The 20,733-nt window shown below is 35.4% G+C and overlaps 2 protein-coding genes across 2 annotated transcripts; both read left to right on the top strand.

Moving 5' to 3' along the window:
* Positions 1 to 453: 453 nt before the first annotated feature.
* Positions 454 to 1,371, top strand: LOC127221744 (olfactory receptor 4K3). Its single transcript, XM_051183751.1, has one exon. The coding sequence runs from the start codon at positions 454 to 456 to the stop codon at positions 1,369 to 1,371; it is 918 nt and encodes a 305-aa protein (XP_051039708.1).
* Positions 1,372 to 18,648: 17,277 nt separating this feature from the next.
* LOC127221743 (olfactory receptor 4F21) lies at positions 18,649 to 19,584 on the top strand. The gene has a single exon (XM_051183750.1). The coding sequence runs from the start codon at positions 18,649 to 18,651 to the stop codon at positions 19,582 to 19,584; it is 936 nt and encodes a 311-aa protein (XP_051039707.1).
* The last annotated feature ends 1,149 nt before the right edge of the window (positions 19,585 to 20,733 follow it).

The following is a 20,733-nucleotide window of genomic DNA, read 5'->3' as shown; positions in this document are numbered from 1 at the left end:
CCCATGAATTCACATTTTATTTCTTTTGGTGCTGTGACAAGCAAGTGGATGCTATAAAAGTATCTTAGATATTCACTCAAGAAAATTACCTCTAAATCCATGACAAAAAGTCACTTTAAGTCTTGAAAATGCAAACAGAATATTTTGTACAGATATTTTTAAAGATATACACATTTACATACATAGACAGACTATATTACAGATGTGTAAAATGTTTCCTATATTTAGAAAAATTTCCCAATTAGGGAAAATACACACACACACACACACACACACACACACATACACACACACACACACACACACAGGGTTATTTTAAATTTGAATGGATACAATGCTACCATATATATAATTTGTATTCTTTTTTTCTTACTTGAATAAGAACATTAAGCTATTATTTTTATTTCAGAAGTTTTTATGCTCTATCTCTCTCATTGGAGCACCACATAACAAATGGAAGAAGCAAACCAGACTGTGGTGTCTGAGTTTATTTTTCAAGGACTTTGTACATCAAGGGAGCTACAGATCTTCCTCCTGCTGCCATTTTCCATTCTCTACCTGATGACTGTGGTAGGAAATCTCTTTATTGTAATATTAATCATCACTGATCATCATCTCCATTCTCCCATGTACTTTCTATTAGCCAATCTCTCCTTCATTGACTTCTGCCTTTCCTCAGTTACTACCCCCAAACTGATCACAGATCTTGTAAAATATAATAAAACTATTTCCTTTGGGGGCTGCATGAGCCAGATCCTCTGTGTGCATTTCTTTGGAGGAGGGGAGATGGTACTTCTTGTGACCATGGCTTATGACCGCTATGTGGCCATCTGCAGGCCACTTCATTACACCAGCATCGTGGACAGACAAAAGTGCATCTGGCTCGTTTTGATATCATGGATCATTGGCTTTGTGCATGCCATGAGTCAACTGATATTGATTTTGGAGCTGCCTTTCTGTGGACCTAGAATGATAGACAGCTTTTTCTGTGATATTCCTTTGGTGATGAAATTGGCCTGCATGAATACTGATACTCTGGGAATCGTGATAAATGCTGACAGTGGTGTTTTAGCAACAACTTGTTTTGTACTCTTGCTGATATCTTACTCTTACATTCTACTAACTGTTCAGCATCATTCTAAAGATGGCTCATCAAAGGCTCTCTCTACCTGTACATCCCATATCATAGTGGTTGTGCTGTTCTTTGGGCCTGTCATTTTCATCTATCTATGGCCAGTCAGCATCACCTGGGTAGACAAGTTTCTTGCTGTATTTTATTCAGTTGTCACACCTCTCCTAAATCCAGCTATCTATACACTGAGAAATAAAGATATTAAGAATGCCATTAAAAAGTTAATAAATCATATGTAACTCTAGCATAATTTTTAAACGTCTTATATTACTGACAAATTCATTGTGTACACAACATTTTATACACATGGATATTGAATTGTATAGTAATTGTTCAGGGTATTTATAATGGTAGTTAATATATGATTAGTACATATACATGTATAATCTTACCATTTACAATGAGTAATACCCCTGAAAAATGTACATGCATATATTTCAGATTAGATAATTATAATGTTGCAAAAATAATGACCTCATGTTATTTCATATTATCTGTGTTCTCAAATTTATGCAAGTAATTTTATTAAGATTGTTATTAACAAAATTTTCTATGTATTACTTATCAACCTTACCATATTTAAAAATATGACATAATATGCCAACCCTAATTCTCTCTTTATAATAGAAGATGTTTGTGAAGACTGCATTAACTTGGAAATCAAAGTGCTAAACAAATCTAATCATTAAGATAGTTGCCTCACATAGATATGATCTCTATCAGTTTTCAAGTCTTAATTCTTCACATGAATTCAGAATTTTTCTATATATTTCCTTAACTAAAAGGCCAATTTATTTATAATATAACTGGCAAGGCTATTTAGGTAAACATTACATGTTCCTGAAAATATGTTATTCATAATAATTCATATTATATTCCAATTGATGTAGTGGGCCTTTTGCTGGATTAACTATATTTACATGTTTACAACAGCTTGATGTCTAGATCATTTCTCCCCCCATTTTTAAATTTAAATTTGTAACAAGCTTGTTTTGCATGTCAATCACAGTTCCCTCTCCCTCCCCTCTTTTGCTCCACAGCCCCAAACAACCTAACCCATCCTCTTCCTCCTTCCCAAGGAAGGTGAGGCCATCCATGGGGGATTTTCAAAGTCTGTCATATCATTTGAAGCAGGGTCTAGGCCCTCCCCCATGTGTCTAGGCTGAGAGAGTACCCTTCTATGTGGAATGGGCTCCCAAAGTCCATTTGTATAATAGGGATAAATACTGATGCACTACCAGAGGCCCCATAGTGCATAGTGCATAGTGCATCATTAACTGATACCCACATTCAGAGGGTCTGGTTCAGACCTATGCTGGTTTCCCATCTATTAGACTAGAGTCTATGAGCTTCTTCTTGTTCAGTTCAGCTGTTTCTGTGGGTTTCTACAGCCTGGTCTTGACCTCTTTGATCTTCCTGCCTCTCTGTTCTTGGATTCCAGGGATTCAGCTCAGTGTTTAGATGTAGGTGCTTGCTTCTGCGTCCATCAGCTACTGGATGAGGGCTCTAGGATGGCATATCAGGTAGTCATGAATCTCATTATCAGGGAAGGACTTTTAAGGTAACCTCTCCACTATTGCTTAGACTGTTAGTTGTAGATCCCTGGACATTTACCTAGTGCCAGATTTCTCTTTAAACCTATAATGGCTTGTGGTATCTTTTTTCTTGCTTTCCTCTATTCTGTCCCCAACTATATTCCTGATCTCTCATGTTGTCCTCTCCCAAACTCTTTTCTCCTACTCTTTCTCGTAACTCTCTCTTCCCCCACCACCATGTTCCTAATTTGCTCAGACTATCTTTTTCCCTTTTTGGGGGATCATGTATGTCTCCCTTAGAGTCCTCTTTGTTTCCTATCCTGTTGGCATGGATTGTAAGCTAGTATTCCTTTGCTCTATGTCTAAAAAATCCATAAATGAGTGAGTATACACCACTTTTGTCTTTTTGTGACTGGGTTACATCATTCAGGATGGTTTCTTTGAGTTCCATCCATTTGCCTTCGAATTTCAAGATTCCATTGTTATTTCATTCCTTTGAGTAGTACTCCATTGTGTAAATGTACCACATTTTCTTTATCCATTTTTCAGTTGAGGGGCATCTAAGTTGTTTCCAGGTTCTGGCTGTTACAAAAAAACGCTGCTATGAACATAGTTGAACAGATGTCCTTGTTGCTTGATATTGTGGTAGACTGATACCCATTTTCTTGAGGTACCACCATACTGATTTCCAAAGTGGCTGTATGAGATAACACTCCCACCAGCGGTGGAAGTATGTAAGTAGCATGGTTTTTCTTCCTGCTCGGTCTTGTCCCGCTGCAGCGCCAGCCCCATATAACACACTGAGGCTCTGTATTTGATATAATTCTGTTGGCCCTTGACTTGTTTCTTATCAGCTAGCTCTGTCTTAAATATTAACCCATTTCTATGTATTTCCACGTGGTCTTACAGAGAGTGGAGGAATGGTGGTTCTGTTCTCCCCAGACTCTCCATGTTGACCCCTCCTTCCTACTTCCTCTTTCCTCTTTGTCTCCTAGTCCCTCCTATCTTTCTTTCCTATTGGCCCACAGTGCTTTATTCATTAACCAGTATGAGAAACATATAAAGAATGACATCTCCCATCATATCCTCTTTTCTGTCTAAAATAAAAAGAAGGGTTTTAACCTTAACATATCAAAATATATATCACAACAGTTATCAAATAAGAAACACAGTTAACAATATTTAGTCCATTAATATTTAGCAAGATTTTAGAAAATATTCCATCATCTATCCTATCTTTGTATATCTAAATTCCTATATGTAACTTATCTTTAATCCTAACTATGGAAAACTATAACCATAACTATCTGTCTTCAACTCCTTCAAAGACCACAGAAGGATAGTATATAAACTCTAGAAATGACAAAGACATCTTGCTTTGTCAGTCACCTGAAGTTCTTCTGTAATCTTCCATCTTCATCCCATAGGCCATAGTGTGTCTAGCAATCTCTTCAGCAAAGCAGGAAACTTTAAACTGTCTTCTTGTATTGGCTGTTTGTCAGTCTTTTTTCTCTGTGTCCTGCAGACTGTCTGGCAGACTCTTCCATGAAGCAGGAACTCTATAACAATGTCCATCCTGAATCAAAAGTCACTTTTCTGTGTCCTGCATGTCCAGTTTATACAACATAAAGTATCTTCTCCAAATGGCTACTCTTGTCATATTGGAAATAAACTCCTTAACGAGTTTCTTCAATGTCCATCTTCCTTTCTGATGCAGGTGGTGTTGCCAGGATCATTTAAGTCTCACTGTCAAGAAAAACCCTAAACCATTTTAAATGCCATATTCTGTAGGTCTTTGAAAGGTTTGAAGAATGCCTATTTATCTCAAATACATGTCTGTATATCTAGAAATCTTAACTAACTTAACTATAAGATTTGACTATCATAGGTACTATCTATAATCTGTATTGAATTATACATTACATTTCTAAATGAGCTATATAAACACAATACCTAAACAAGAGGAGAAATATACATTCACAAAATTGACCTTAAATTGTATCAATAAATGAAAATCCATTCCAAAACAAAGTATACATATCTATACCATAATTCCTTTTTTACCTTTAAAAAGAGATTGGTTGTGGTCATTAATCATTTATAACCAACACTATTTACATGAAAACAAACATTTATAAACAATATTTGTGAATTTAGGTGTCATTCTTTCCAAACTACTTCCTGCTGGTAAAGGGTGCTATCATGGGAGGAATCCTAAGAAGACGCAGAAATCTTGGCCATAGTCTGCAAGGCTGCTTTGTTCAGCTGTTTTGAACGTAGGATCCCTGGTACTCTGTTTAAGGTGTTCTGGCTTGCTCAAACCACACTAGTCTGGAAGGAATCTACAGCTTTTTATTTTCTGTGGAAACAAAAATAGAAATCCTTTCCCCCAGTAACTTGTCCTTAGACTTAAATTTTTGAATCAAAGCATTTTTAAAATATATAAATTGAATTAATCCAGCAGCATTTGTTTTAACAGTTATTTCCTCAGCAGTCAAACAATACAAAAACAATATAATGCTGTACAGTATGCAGATTCTCTCCATCTTTATGTGGCCTTTTTTATTATTCTGTTTCTTTTCTATTTTTTGAGACAGGGTTTCTCCATGTAACTCTTATCTCTCCTGGAATTTACTCTGCATACCAGGTTTACTTTGCAAATCACAGAGATCTGCTTGCCTCTGTCTCCCGAGTGCTGGGATTAAAGGCATGTGCCACAACACCCAGTTCCTCTTTGTCTTTTTAAAACCATTTTTTTCCATGTCTACGTATATTTTAAAACACACTGTAAACCTTTAGAGGTTTTTCTTATTATGAATCTGTCTTTACTGTAAATCTTTATCTTTGTCTGGCCACAAGTATTTATCTATTAAACAACAACATTGCTGAAATGAAAGTCATAGTTGTTCCTGCTGCATTTTATCAAAGATGGTGGTGGCTATTTTACCGCCAGCATTGAGAGCTGTGGTTACTGCCTTGGTCTGCACTGCAATCCAGTCCCATTCTGCCGGCTTGGAGATGTGGTCCCTGCCATTGCTAGCTCTCATATACACCAATGAATTGTTAGCAGAGTTTCTTAAAGCCCATTGTGGGATGGAGCCATGGGCGGAAGTGACCTGTGGAAGGAGGTCAGAGAGAGCCAGGAAAAGCTTTTGCTGGCAGGACTTGGACAGGAGAGCATCGGGTGGAATTTCCTGGTATTCATCTGTCTAGGTTGTAAGTTATTTCCCCCTGAATAAACATCTATTTGGCCTATTTGTTTATCCTGATCCTTATTTAACTGCGATAGAACTGTGTTCTTTCTCCACATCATGTCCAGCATAAACTGTCTTTGGTGTTTTTGATTTTAGCCATTCTGACATGAGAATGATGGTATCTGAGTCGTTTTGATTTGCATTTCCCTGATGTTGAGTACTTTCTTAAGTGTCCTCCATGCATTTTAGATTCCTCTATTGAGAATTCTTTATTTAGTTTTGAACCCCAATTTTCGACTGGATTATTTGTTGTTTTAGGAACTAGCTTGTTGAGTTCCTTGTATGTTTTGGAAATCAGCCCTCTGAATATCTTTTCCCATTCAGAAATGAAAGTAATAACTTTTTAAATATCATAGCAGTATTTAATAAACCAATGACATATATATATATATATATATATGAGTTTGTTATAACACAAATTCTCTAACAACACCATGAAAATAATATATGCATCAGGCTTTCCCAAAATCATGTGATTATAGATAAGTATGGCTCAAATCTGGCTATACATTTTGATATGTACAAATGTGTAGGCTCTGGTGTAGGCTCTGGTATATTTTCTTTCCAGAAGAAATTATTTCCAGTTTGTTTATATAGTTAACTCTCAACAATTTTGTAACAATATTTATTTAATAAATATGTTCTTTGACTATATATGCAATAAGCTGATTACATACAGTCCCTGACCTCTCATTTCCCTCACATTCTTATTACCCCCTCCCCAAGTCACAAAAAACATATACAAGTACCTTTCTCCATTTATGTATTGTGTTTTGCTTTGTGATCTATTACAATGACCCAAAGCCATCCTTGTGTCCATTGATTACAACTGTCCCTCAAGCACTACGATCTCATCAGTGGATCTCAACTGAATAAAATTCCTGGAACTGTTCCAGAATCATCAGTAGCTTATAGTTCATAGAGGATATGTAGCTGTACATAGGTAGCCTCTGATTTTTTGATTGATTGTTGAATATTATCTTGTATGTCACACATGGTATGCAGTTTTGGAATCATTACAGGCTGTGCCATGCCTACAAGATAATATTTCACAGTTCTTGCATTCTTTCTGACCTCTTCTTCGATTTCCCAGAATTATTTTATAAGTGATTTTAAACCTATAGACCTCTTGTTCTCACCTGCACACAGTCATATAATTACAAAAAAACCTCCTCTTTTCTAAACTATGTAATTAAATTTTAAAAGACCTGTTTCCTGCATTGCTTCAAACAATATAAATTAATTTTAATAATTTGAGAAATTTAGTGAAATTACTTGTATGCAATGCAAAGTCAAGAAGCACTATGGAAACCAGTGAGATAGCTCAGCAGATAAAGGAGCTTCTAGCCAAACCAGAGGACCCAAGTTAAATCCCCAAAACCCACATGCTAGAAGAAGGGTTACACTCCCATAAGCTTTGATCTAACATTTGCAAGTGTTCCCACCCATGCACACATAAAATAATTAAATAAATAAATGTTGACCAAAAAATAATCACAATGAAAGCTTTAAAATATATATTTCTTTGTATCCCAATAAAAGCATTATATAAATAAACATGAACTGTAGCCACAATTGTGCTTTAAGGGATCATACACATATGAAGACATAACTACAAAATAACAGAAAAATACCTACCACTATTCACCCTATAAGGGATTACTATGCATACTAACAAAAGAACTAAATAAAATTAAACACTAAAGGCAAAAATGTAATGCAGTTTAAATAAGTGGGTAAATGAACCAAATAGACATTTTTCAATGAAGAAATACAGATGGCTAATATACATGAAAAAATGAAATATTTAGCCATCAAACAACGACATTTTTTAACATTATCACTGTTAGTTATGTTTAGGAAAGTATATGTGTGTGAGCCATGTCCATGGAGGTCAGAAGAGGACATCAATTCCTTGGAACTGAAGATACCATTCACTTAAGAAACAGGGCCCAGAGACCCTGAGCTGGACCTGGCCTGAGTGCTTCTTCCTTAAGGATTGGCTTTTATGATAGGAGAAATACCTACTACTGCATGGTACATGAAATTACACTAATGCACTGTTTGAAAGTGGTGATACCTATGGTCAAATTAGTAACCGTAGTGCAGGTGAGTAAATGACATACAGAGCTGTCATTAAAAAATGAAAATTTGATGTAGGAGAATTAATATTAGAAAAGAGAAAGGAACCCAGGAGAACAGAAAAGGAGGAATGTGAAAGGGGATAGAGGGAAATTTTGATAAACGTACACCAAATGAATAGGTTAAAATATAACATAAAACTTATTACTTGTTCAATTTAAATTCATGAATAAAATTTTAGATTCTCAAATAGGAGTTAAACAGCAAATAAATTTACTTCAGATAATGTCACCCTTTCAACCATTGTAAAAATATTAATTAGATCTATATAAAATACTAATTACGGATGAGTTACTATCATATAGAAGCAAATAATATAAAATATGAAACAAAGTTTGAATGACTTTGAAAGTGTTTATGAATGTTAAGAAGGTTATTAATTAAATTATGCTTAGTGACACTAGTTAAAAGGATGAGAAGAAATTAAATAGTATTTTTATTTTTTTCCTCCTTTTTATTTTTATTTTACATATTCATCTCAGCTCCCTCTTCCTCCCTCTCTCTTACCCTCCCTCCCTCCCTCTTTCCTTATCTAACACCCTCCCATCCCCTCGACCACCCTCCTATTCCATCCCCCACCCAATCCACGTACCATGATACCTTCCAGGAGGGGTCATCTAAATCTGTCAAATCATTTGGAGTAGGGGCTAGGACTTCTCTCCTATCTCTAGGTTAAGGGAGTATCCCTCTATGGAGGATGTGCCCCAAAAGTCCTTTTGTGCACCAGGGATACATCCTGGTTCCACTGTCAGATTGGAACTCCCTAGGCCTTACTAGATGAGACCCATATTCATGGGATCTGAGTCAGTCCCATGCTAGATTACCAGCTATCAATCTGTGGGCCCATTAGTTCCTCCTTGTTCAGGTCAGCTGTCTCTATGTGCTTCTGTAGCCTAATATTTTCCTCCCTCTCTGCATCTGGATTCTATTTCAGCTCAGTGTTTAATTGTAGATATTTGCTTCTGTTTCCATCAGCTACTGGATGAGGGTACCATGATAGTGGACAAGTTGGTCATTGATCTCATTATCAGGGAAGGGCATTAATGGTAGCCTTTCCACTGTTGCTCAAATTGTTAGTTGGAGTCAGTCTCATAGATCTCTGGACATTTCTGTAGAGTCAGATTTGTCTTCAAACCGTAATGGCTCCCTCTTTTATGGCCTCTCTCTCTCTTATGGTCTCTCTCTCCTCTTCTCTTGTCTATTCCTCCCTGACTCAATATTCCTAGTCCCATATGCTTTCTTCTCCTCCTCTTCTATTTCCCCTAGTTCCCTCTCCACTCACTGCCTACGCCTACTCCCAATATGCTCAGGAGATCTTGACCTTTCCCCCTTTGTGAGGGACCTTATATGAATCTCTTAGAATCCTCCTTGTATCCTAGTTTCTCTGGCGGTGTGAATTGTAGGCTGGTGACCCTTTACTGTAGGTCTAAAATCCATATTTGAGTAAGTACATACTTCTTTTTGTGACTGGGTTACCTCATTCAGAATGGTTTTTTCAAGTTCCATCCACTTGTCTGTGAATTTCAAGATTCCATTGTTTTTTTCTGTAGGGTAGTATTCTATTGTGTAAATGTGCCATACCTTCTTTATCCATTCTTCAGTTGAGAGGCATCTAAGTTGCTTCTAGGTTCTTGCTATTCCATGATGCTACAAACATAATTGAACACATATCTTTATTGCATGGATGTGGATCATTTGGGTATATGCCTAAGAGGGGGATTGCTGGGTCCTGTGGTAGACTTATTCCCATTTTCCAGAGGAACCGCCAAACTGATCTCCAAAATGGCTGTACAAGTTTGCACTCCCACCAGAAGTGGAGGAGTGAAATAATATTCTTATAAAAAAGAAAATGTATAAAGCTCTTGACACAACTATAGGAGTATAACTCCTTTTTCTTTGAAAAATATATAAATTACGTTCATTTACTATAGTGTATGCATACAAATGCTAACATTTCTAAATTATTTCTACTGATTTTGCTTAAAATTTTTGAGATAATTATATATTCACATACATCTACTTCTTTTTTTCTTTTGTTTTTTCTTGAAACATTCTTGACTATTTCAAGAACATTTTTCAATATTATTAAAATAATATTTTTCTGTGTAACCATCACTGTCCTGAAACTGACTCTGTAAACCAGGCTGGCATCAAACTCACAGAGATCCACCTTCCTTTGTCTCCTCAGTGATGATACTAAAGTTATGTGCTACCACTACCCAGCTTCATCGTTACTATTTTTTAAATTTCATTTTACATTCTGACCAAATTTCTCCCTCCTACCTCTCTTCCTACCTCCCTTGCCTCAACCCAAAGCCCACCCCTTTTACTCTTCCCAACAGGTTAGGCTTCCCATGGGGCATCAAGCCCCTCCCCCTTGTGTTAAGGCTGAGCATGGCATCCCCTCTTAGGGAATGGACTCCAACAATCTAGGTCATGCACCACAGATAGATCCTGGTCCTACTGCCAGGGACCCCTCAGATAGCCCATGTTTCACAACTACCTCCCACATATGAGGGCCTCATTCAGTCTCATGGAGACTCCAAAGCTATCAGTCTAGAGTTCATGAGATTCCATGAGGTTGGTTCAGCTGTCTCTGTAGATTTCCCTATCATTATCATGACCTTCCTTTCTCTCATGTTCCTTTCTCCCTTTCTTTTGCTGGATTCAAGGAGTTCAAACTGGTGCTTTGCTGTGGATCTCTGCACCTGGTTGTATCAATAACTGGATGAAGGCTCAAAGTTAGACACTTCATCAGAGTAAATGGTAGGGAAAAATCTTTCAAAAAAAGACCAAAGAAGCAAGCTGATGTAGCTATACTAATAGCTATCAAATTAGGCTTCAAAATAAAGAATGTCAAAAGAAATGTAGAAGATCATTTCATATTCGTCACAGGAAAAATCCATCTAGATGAAGTCTTAATCATGAACATTTATGCCTTGCACACAGGAGCACCCATATTTGTAAAAGAAGTATTACTAAAGCTTAAAACATATATCAAATATTACATACTAATAGAGGGATATTTCAACACCCCACTATCACCAATGAACAGGTCTTTCAGACAAAAGATAAATAGAGAGATAAGAGAACTGACAGAAGTTACGACTCAAATGGGCCTAACAAGCATTTATAGAACATTCTACCCAAACATAAAAGAATATATTTTCTTCATACCACCTCTTGGAACCTTCTCTAAAATCATCAGATCAACACAGTTAGAGTTAGAATTCAACAACAAGGCAAATTCCAGAAAGCCTACAAACTTATGGACACTGAATAATGCTCAACTTAATCACCCTGAGTCAAGAAAGAAAGAAAGAAATTAATAATTTCCTATATTTCAATGAAAATGAACATTCAGCATACCAAAACTTATGGAACAGTATGAAAACAGTACTAAGAGGAAAGTACATAGCACCCAATGCCTATATAAAGAAGTTGGAGAAATATCACAGGAGAAAATTAAACATAACACAAGAAAGCCCTAGAACAAAAAGAAGCAAACTCGCCCAAAAGGAGTAGTTACCAAGAAATAATCAAATTGAGGGTAGAAATCAATACTATAGAAACAAAGAGAATGATAGGAAGAATGAATGAAACAAAGAGTTGGTTCTTTAAGAAAATCAACAAGATAAGACAATCCCTTATCCAAAATAACCAAAACGCAGAGAGAGAATATTCAAGTTAATAAAATCAGAAACAAAAAGGGAAAATAACAACACAGATTTAGAAAATCCAGAGAATCATCAAGTTATACCTCAAAAACATACAGCACCACAAAATTGGAAAAATTAAAAGACATGGACAATTTTCTAGATAGGTACCATATACCAAAATTAAATGAAGACAAACTATTTAAATATACTTATAAATCCTAAGGAAATGGAAGTAGTCATTAAAAGTCTCCCAGTGCAAAAAAAAAAAAAAAAAATCCCAAGACAAAATGGTATCAGTGCAGAATTTCAAAGAGTGAATACCAATACTTGTAATTTTGTCAATTTTGATGTTTTGATATAAATTTTGATATAATTAAATAATTCTTCATTTCTTCCTTTTCTTCCCTATATATCCTCTCATATTCCTCTGCACTCTCCTTCAAATTCATGACATTATTTTATTAATTGTTATTAATTGTTATTGCACATATATGTGTTGTTCAGTCCATACAGTGTTACTTGAATGTGTGTTTTCAGTGTTAACCATTTGTTCTTCCCTGACGAAGAATGTCTCTCCTACCATTAGCTCTCCTTAGTTGCCTACAGTTCTTTTTGTGGCTTTGAGGCCTCATGGACTTTTCCCTACCTGTACTTTTGCATGTTCATTAGTATCATCCTGGTTTAACTCACATTTTAGAAACCATTTTGGTGAAATTTTGTGGGTGCCATGGGATCAGGGAGTATTCTGTGAGGATGAATCTTCTAGTAATAGCAGAAGTCTCATCTATTCTTGCATATTGTATTGCTATGAAAAAATGACAGGTTAAAAATTTGACACTGTAAAAAGTGAAAGATTTTATATAATCTGAAACCATATCATGGTTTAATAAGGATCTGGATAAACAATTAGTCTGAAAAGATGTTTATTCAGGGAGAAATAACTCACAACATATATACGTGAACACCAGCAGGTTCCTGCTTCCAAGAATAAGTCCTGAACCCCTCCTGTCCCCTTGCAGCTTTCAAGAGAGTATTTCCCACTTCTCCTCCGACCTAGTTCCCCAGGTCACTTTCACATGGTCAGTGTCACAGAAGGAGACAAAGTGAATATCCCACTACAAAACCACACTGAGATAGTTAATTAATAAAGGGGATCTCCTCAAAATGAGAAGATTCAGTAAGGCAAAGGACACAGTCGACAATACCAAACAGCAGCCCCCATACTGGGAAAAGATCTTCACCAATCCCAAATCTGACAGAGGGCTGATCTCCAAAATATACAAAGAACTCAAGAAACTAGTCACTAAAACACCAAATAGTCCTATTAAAAGGTGGGGTACAGAACTGAAGAGATAATTCTCAATAGAGGAATCCAAAATGGCTGGAAGGCACTTAAGGAAGTGTTCAACATTCTTAGCCATCAAAGAAATTCAAATCAATCAACTCTGAGATACCATCTTACTACTATAAGAATGGCTAAAATTAGAAACACCAATGACAACTTATGCTGGAAAGGATGTGGAGACAGGGGTACACTCCTCCCACTGCTGGTGGGGGTGCAAACTTGTAAAGCCATTTTGGAGATCAGTATGGCAGCTCCTTAGGAAAATAGGAATCAGTCTACCATAGAAGAGGCAATTCCACTATTACGTATATATCCAAATGATCCCTATCCATTCAACAAAGACTTCATAGCAGGATTATTTGTAATAGCCAGAACATGGAAGCAACCTAGATGCCCCTCAACTGAGGAATGGATAAAGAAGATGCGGGACATTTACACAATGAAATAAATTCTACTCCGCGGGGGGAAAAAAAAGAAAAACAATGAATTTTGAAATTCACAGGCAAATGGATGGATCTTGAAGAAACCATCCTGAGTGAGGTAACCCAGTCACAAAAGAAGAACATATGTACTCACTCATATGTATATTTTAGACATAGACCAAAGAATCAGCAACCTATAATTCACACTAAAAAGAAACAAGGATACAAAGAAAAACCTAAGAGATTCATACAAGGTCCCTCACGGAAGGGGCAAAGAACAAGAACTCCTGAGCATATTGGGAGTGGGGGTGGCAGTGAGTAGAGAGAGTTAGGAGAAACAGAAGGGGAGAAGAGGAGGACATGTGGGACTAGGAAGATTGAGTCGATGGACAAATAGACAAGAGAAAAAAAAAGAGAGATACCATAATAATAGAGGGAGTCATTATAGGTTTGAAGAGAAAACTGACTCTAGAGAAATGTCCAGAGACCTACAAGGATGACCCCAACTAACAATTTGAGCAACAGTGGAAAGGCTTCCTTAAATGCCTTTCCCTGATAATGTGATTAATAACTAACTTATATGCCATCATACAGCCCTCACCTAGTAGCTGATATAAACAGAAGCAGACACCCACAACTAAACACTGAGCTTAACTCCTGGAATCCAGTTGCAGAAAGTGAGGAGTGATAACAGAAACCCACAAAGACAGCTGACCTGAATAGGGGGGAGTTCGTGTACCTAGACTGATAGCTGGTAAGGGAAACAAGCATTGGATCAACTCAGACCCCCTGAATGTGGGTCACTGGGCAGTCTAAGGGACCTTTGACAGTGGAACCAGAATGTATCCCTGGTGCACGAAAGAACTGTGGGGGCATATTCCCCATGGAGGGATACCCCCTTAGCCTAGAGGCAAGAGGGAGGGCCTAGTCACTACTCCAAATGACTTGACAGATTTTGATGACCCTCTTGTAAAGCATCACACTCCCTGTGCAGTGGGTGGGATGGGATGGGAAGGGGTAGGGGGCATGGGAAGGAGAGGGAATTGGGATCAATATATAAAATAAGAAAAAAATACATACATACATACATACATACATACATATATATGTATATATATTAGATAAAATATTAAGAGTATATTATATTACTTTCCTATTTATTTCTATATATTTCTTAAAAATTGGTGTTAACATAGTTTGATAGATATCAAACAGGTATTGTCAATGATTTTAATAATTTACTGTATGTCCCAACATTAAGAAAATTTTACAGCCACATAATGAATCCTCATCAAATAGAACAGTCAGTTCGCCAACAATTTCTTCTGCATCTGGTAATAGCTGACACTTGGGGAAACAATATTAATAGAAGTCATAGTTCCTATAGAAAACTAATAATGATGTGGATATTGAACATTATTCCCAGAAGTATTATTTGGTTGATAAGTACATGTGTGTCTTTAGTTGTAGTGATGAGTGGTGAATTAGAAAACAAGTAACTTTCCCTGTTTTCTCATCCCCTGAAGATGCTGAGGGCAAGATCTATGCCTGCTTGGGTAGGTAGAGTATCTTTCGCTAATCTTTCTAGAGTCAGGTTGTATCACTCTCATTTTATTCTGTGTGTTTTTTGTAATAATCTACTTACTTGTGTCTTTATGTTTCAAAATAGCTGACACCTCTCAAGTTCAGTTGAAACAGAGTTAGGAGAAAGAGAAGGGGAGGAGTAGAGAACATGTGGACAAGCAAGATTGGGGGATGAATAGACAAGAGCAAAACAAGAGATACCATAATAGAGGAAGCAATTATAGGCTTGAAGACAAAACTGACTCTAGAGAAATGTCCACAGACCTACAAAAATGACCCCAACTAATAATCTGAGCAACAATGGAAAGGCTACCTTGAATGCCTTTCCCTGATATTGAGATTGATAACTAATTTACATGCCATCATAGAGCCCTCATCTAGTAGCTGATGAAACTGAGTTGAAAGGAATTCTTCAAAGCAGTAATATTTTAAAGCAATATGTGTAGTATTTTGACTCTTCTTTCTTGTCTCTAATGAATAAGATCATATAAATAAAAAATCTGTATCTTGACTATCTCATAACAATTCAATTATTCTTTCCAATCTAAAAAGCAATAGTATATAATATATAACATATAATATATATGATATATTACATATATTGTCAATTTTATGATGGATAAAACTTATTCGTAATCATGCTATAATATTATTACATTAGTTATTGGCAGTTCCATAATATATATTGCTCCTTTCTATATACTAACTTCGATACATTTTGTTTTAACTTGAAAAATGTGCTATAAGGTAGAACAAAGCACACTGTGAAGAGTACACTGAAATAGTTATTTAATTCCATTTTCAGGAGGTGTCAAGGTAACTTAGTTAGCAAAGACACTTTTCACAAATTATGTTTATGGACTTGTATATGATTTGAAATGTATTTTGAAAAGTAACTAATTTGCAGCCATTTCTTTATATTTTTTTCTAAAATCATCATTGCTTAAAGTTTGTGACACATTCTAAACCATTGCATAATAGTATTCTCTTTTCTGTACTAAAACTCATTAGTTATTTCTTCAAATTTCATACTGTCCATGTTGTGTTAGTCCATCATATGTACCCACTACTCAAAAATTTTGCAGTTACTCCATGTATTAGTTCTTTTGGAAATTATAGTCTCATAAGTCTGAACTTGTTTTATTTTGTTATTATAGTTTAAGCTCTGACTTTATACAGAGTTTCAAATATATGAGAAAAATATTTTAATACAATGCATAGACTATGCTTTTTATGGCAATTTCTATATAAAGAGACTAATGCTGACTTCTTATAGTTGCTTTTATATAAAGAGACTAATACTGACTTCTTATAGTTGCTTAAATACTCTTGCACATAATATTCATTCTTTGTCTTAATTTTTGAGGCAGTTGTGTTATTTGGTAAACTGAATGCTGAAATTTTGGTCTTGTCTTTAACATAACATCCTCTGTATTAGATTCTCATTTATTTCATAATGTACTGTTGATCTATAGCTCTAACAATTTTTCTTTACTTTTTAGTTTTACTATTTCACTTATAACAAAAGTTAAAAAATTTAAAATTCCACTCAAATATTGTTGAATAAATTATTTCTAAATGCTTCTTTTCATAGTTATTACAAATCTATAAATCAGTTTGAAAAATTAGTAACTCATATGTTATATTCATTTCTTATAATCATTTTACAAAAATCCTCTGTTATATGAAGTTTGACTGAAGTTTTATACAAAGTTTTCTATGCTGAAGAACTTCAAAAAGCTTCTTAATAAATACACCCATTAATTCAGTTTGGAAATTCCATTGACAGCCTGATTTTTAGATAGACATACTGTAGAATGACTTAAGCATAAGGAAGAAAGGAGACAGCTGTATCATTCCTTCTGGTCAAGATAAAGAAATTTGAGATCCAGAAGCAAAATTTGGCAATGGGAATCTAGAGAAAAGAGTTGATTTAAAAATTATCTGGAAGTAAGTATAGGAAAGGCATAGCAAATAGTTCAGAATTCTTTATCTGGTGTGAAGGGAAGGTTGTTTCATTTAAAATTCACATCTCATATTCTGAGGAAATAAAATGTCTTATAATAACAAATGAAAAAGCACATAACAAACAGTTGGCCGAAAACCAATTGTAGAAATGTAAAGAAATTATGATTAATATGATTATTACATAAGGTAGTCAGAGTTTTAGATGTTTTCTATAAAACACTCTGAAGAAAGGAAAATATGGTAAAATGAATAAAATTGATGATGACCTTAGAAAGAAGAATTGAAGAGAACAAACAAGCTAGTGCAAAGAATTCCAGCATGATTTTTCATTTGTTTACTTTCTTTGAATATTGACACAAGGTCTTCTATATCTGTGGTGGCCTATAGCTCACTGTCTATCCCTAAGTGAACTTTATTTTTGAACCTCTGCTCTTGCCTACTCTCAAATATTATCACCCAGCTTCTAGATTTAAAATAAAAATACTAAACAGAAAAAAGTAATAATGTTAAAAAGCCATTATGTCAGTAGCTTAAGGAGAATAAAAACTGAATAAAATTTAATCAATTAGTTATATACCAGAAGAAGATCCCAGCATATAATTAAGGGGTCTGCCCTTGAAGAACACAGAGTGATAATTAGAAGCATGGTTTACCATATCCTTTAGGTATGGATGCAAGTCCAAACTCTGGTACTTCATCCCACTAAAAGTCAGTGTCTCTGTGTATAAAATGTATCTAATGAAACAGAACTTGGAATTGTGTGATGTTTAAGTGAGATACTGTGTTAAGTATAGAGCCTTTTCCAGAATAATCATTTAAAACAACTTTGCATAAACATTACCATTAATTATAGCATTGTACTTTCATGTGCATATTCTATTATTGTAGGAAATAATGTATGTCTAAATTACTTCAAGCCTGTATTATTCTGAGTAATTATTTAAATGCTGTGAATGACTTCAATCTGTCTATCTGTCCTCCATAGTAACTTGTGCAAACAAAAACAAAACATTTGACAAGTACACCAAGCAAAATGCTCAGTTAGTCAAGAAACCATTGAAGTTTACAACAGAGTAGGAAATGCAGCTAGGAACAATATGCAAATCATTGCTAAAACAATGTGAAAAGAACAGAAATATTGTCACATGAATGGGGAAGACTCACAGGAGAAGAGACATGGGAAACATAAAGACAATGTTGAGAGTCAAAGCAAAACAAAACAAAGCAAAAATACTAGGTTCTCAAAGTAATAAAAGGTTTTTTAATATGTTAGCAACTTCCTAGAGTTTAATAATTTTCCATAATTAAAGGAAGTCAAGTTCTACCCCAGGAGACTGTGATTCTCTATTCTTGCACATTGCAACTAAAGAAATAAGTTGCATTATACTGCTAGTTTCCATCTTTTGTGGGTGATCTTCCAATCTCTTTATGTGTCTTCCTGATCATTATATTTCTCTTCCTGGATGTTACTAATCGTTTCCAACTCTAATAAATACAGTCAAAAGAAAAAGGAATTCTAATGAATGGGCAGACACATTACTACCACTGATGATAACTTAGTCATTTTTCTATCAACAGGTGCCTTGAAATCTCCTCTGTTCAAGTCGATGGATCAAATAAACAACACTGTGGTTTTTGAGTTTGTAATGCTGGGACTCTCCAGTTCCTGGAAAACTACAATTTTTCTCATATCCATTTTTTCTTTGCTCTATTTAAGCATCATCTTGGGAAATATTTTCATTGTCATTTTAGTAATTACTGATTCCCATTTGAGGTCTCCTATGTACTTTTTTCTGGCCAATCTGTCCCTTATTGATGTTGGACTTTCCTCTACCACCGTTCCCAAGATGATCTCAGACCTTCTGAAAGAACGCAAAGTCATTTCTTTCCACAGTTGCATGACTCAAATGTGTTCTATCCACATTATAGGAGGAGTGGAGATGGTGCTGCTCATAGCCATGGCATTTGACAGGTACACAGCCATCTGTAAGCCTCTGCACTACTTAAGCATCATGAGCCCTAAAATATGCATTTCATTTGTAATTGCTGGCTGGGTCACTGGTGTGATCCATGCCCTGTCCCAGTTCTCTTTTGTTATAAACCTGCCTTTTTGTGGTCCTAACAAAGTAGACAGCTTTTATTGTGACTTCCCGCGGATCATACAACTTACATGCGCTGACAGAGACAAGTTTGAACTTGTCGTTGCTGCCAACAGTGGCTTCATGAGCATGGGGACATTCTTCCTGCTTCTCCTCTCCTATGTCTTCATTTTGGTGACAGTGTGGAAAAGGGCTTCAGGGGACTTATCGAAGGCACTGGTCACTCTGTCAGCACACATCACTGTGGTTGTTCTTTTTTTCACTCCATGCATGTTTCTCTATGTGTGGCCTTTCCCCACATCATCAATTGACAAATACCTGTTTATTGTTGATTTTGCTGTCACCCCTGCCCTGAATCCTGTCATCTATACATTAAGAAACAAAGATATGAAAGAAGCCATTAAAAAGCTGAGCAAGCAGAGATGTTATATCAGAATTTTCTGACTAGATCTCTCATTAGAGTCTGTTTATGAATAGAGAAATCTGCATTTTTCTGCTTATTGGATATATTCAATTAACATGAACACAAGACAGACTCAACATTAAATCTACCTCACTGAACAAAAACATATGTTACTTTGGCAGATTTACTAACAGATTTTACAACTGTAGGAAACAGGAATATATCACAATGTAAAATATTATAAAAGGCATGCTCCCATTCAGGAATACTTTATACCCAGGATCATAGTAATTTTTACATAAGAAATAACATGATAACATTCCTTCTGTTTTTCAGGTGCTCCAAAAAAATTCACTATTTGTTTATTTTGGCAAACGTCACATCCAATGGTTAGATACACAGAAGCTGTAGCTCTATTTTCTTAGCTCAAGCTCCCCCAAAGAAACCTTAAGATGCAATCTGATTTCACATGATCTATTTGGAAATTGATTTTTAGAGACATCAATAAGAGAATGTAGATGAGAATAAAGAAGTGAAATACTATTGTGGTAATACATATAACTTGGTTTCAGGAACAAAGAAGTAATGAATATGGAAGACTACTCACTATTATATGATGTGAGTCTGTGTGTGTGTGTGTGTGTGTGTGTGTGTGTGTGTGTAATCAAGTAGATATAGGTATCTATTGATAGCTATATAGTTATCAAATAGGCAAATACACATACATTATTGAATTTCTGTTTACAATAACCAAGAAACAGATACAGCCCAAATATCCATAAACTGATGAATGGATATATAAAATGTAATCATATGCAAAATGAAATAAATACTAAAAGTAATGACAACCTCTCATTTGTGCTAAAATATCAAAAATCATGAGACCATGTGTAGAATAGTCAACCATGGGGAAACAAGTTTCACATGATTATACTCACATGTAAAACATTTCAAAGTTGATCTCAAAGAAATTGAAGGCAAAATGGTGGTTAACAGCTGCTGAGGTAAAGTTATATAGCAAGTTATATTTGAACAGAATAATGTTCCACTTTGCTGTTTTACATTGGAGCTCTACAGAAAAGGGATATGTACTTTCCATTTATATATATATATATATATATATATATACATATATATACATGTATATATGTATATATATGTATATATATATATATATATATATATATCTG

Source organism: Phodopus roborovskii, unplaced genomic scaffold, assembly GCF_943737965.1.
Source record: "Phodopus roborovskii unplaced genomic scaffold, PHOROB, whole genome shotgun sequence".
Lineage (NCBI taxonomy): Eukaryota > Metazoa > Chordata > Mammalia > Rodentia > Cricetidae > Phodopus > Phodopus roborovskii.
The sequence above is the reverse complement of the archived record's forward strand: the minus strand, read 5'-3'. Positions and strand labels throughout refer to the sequence as shown.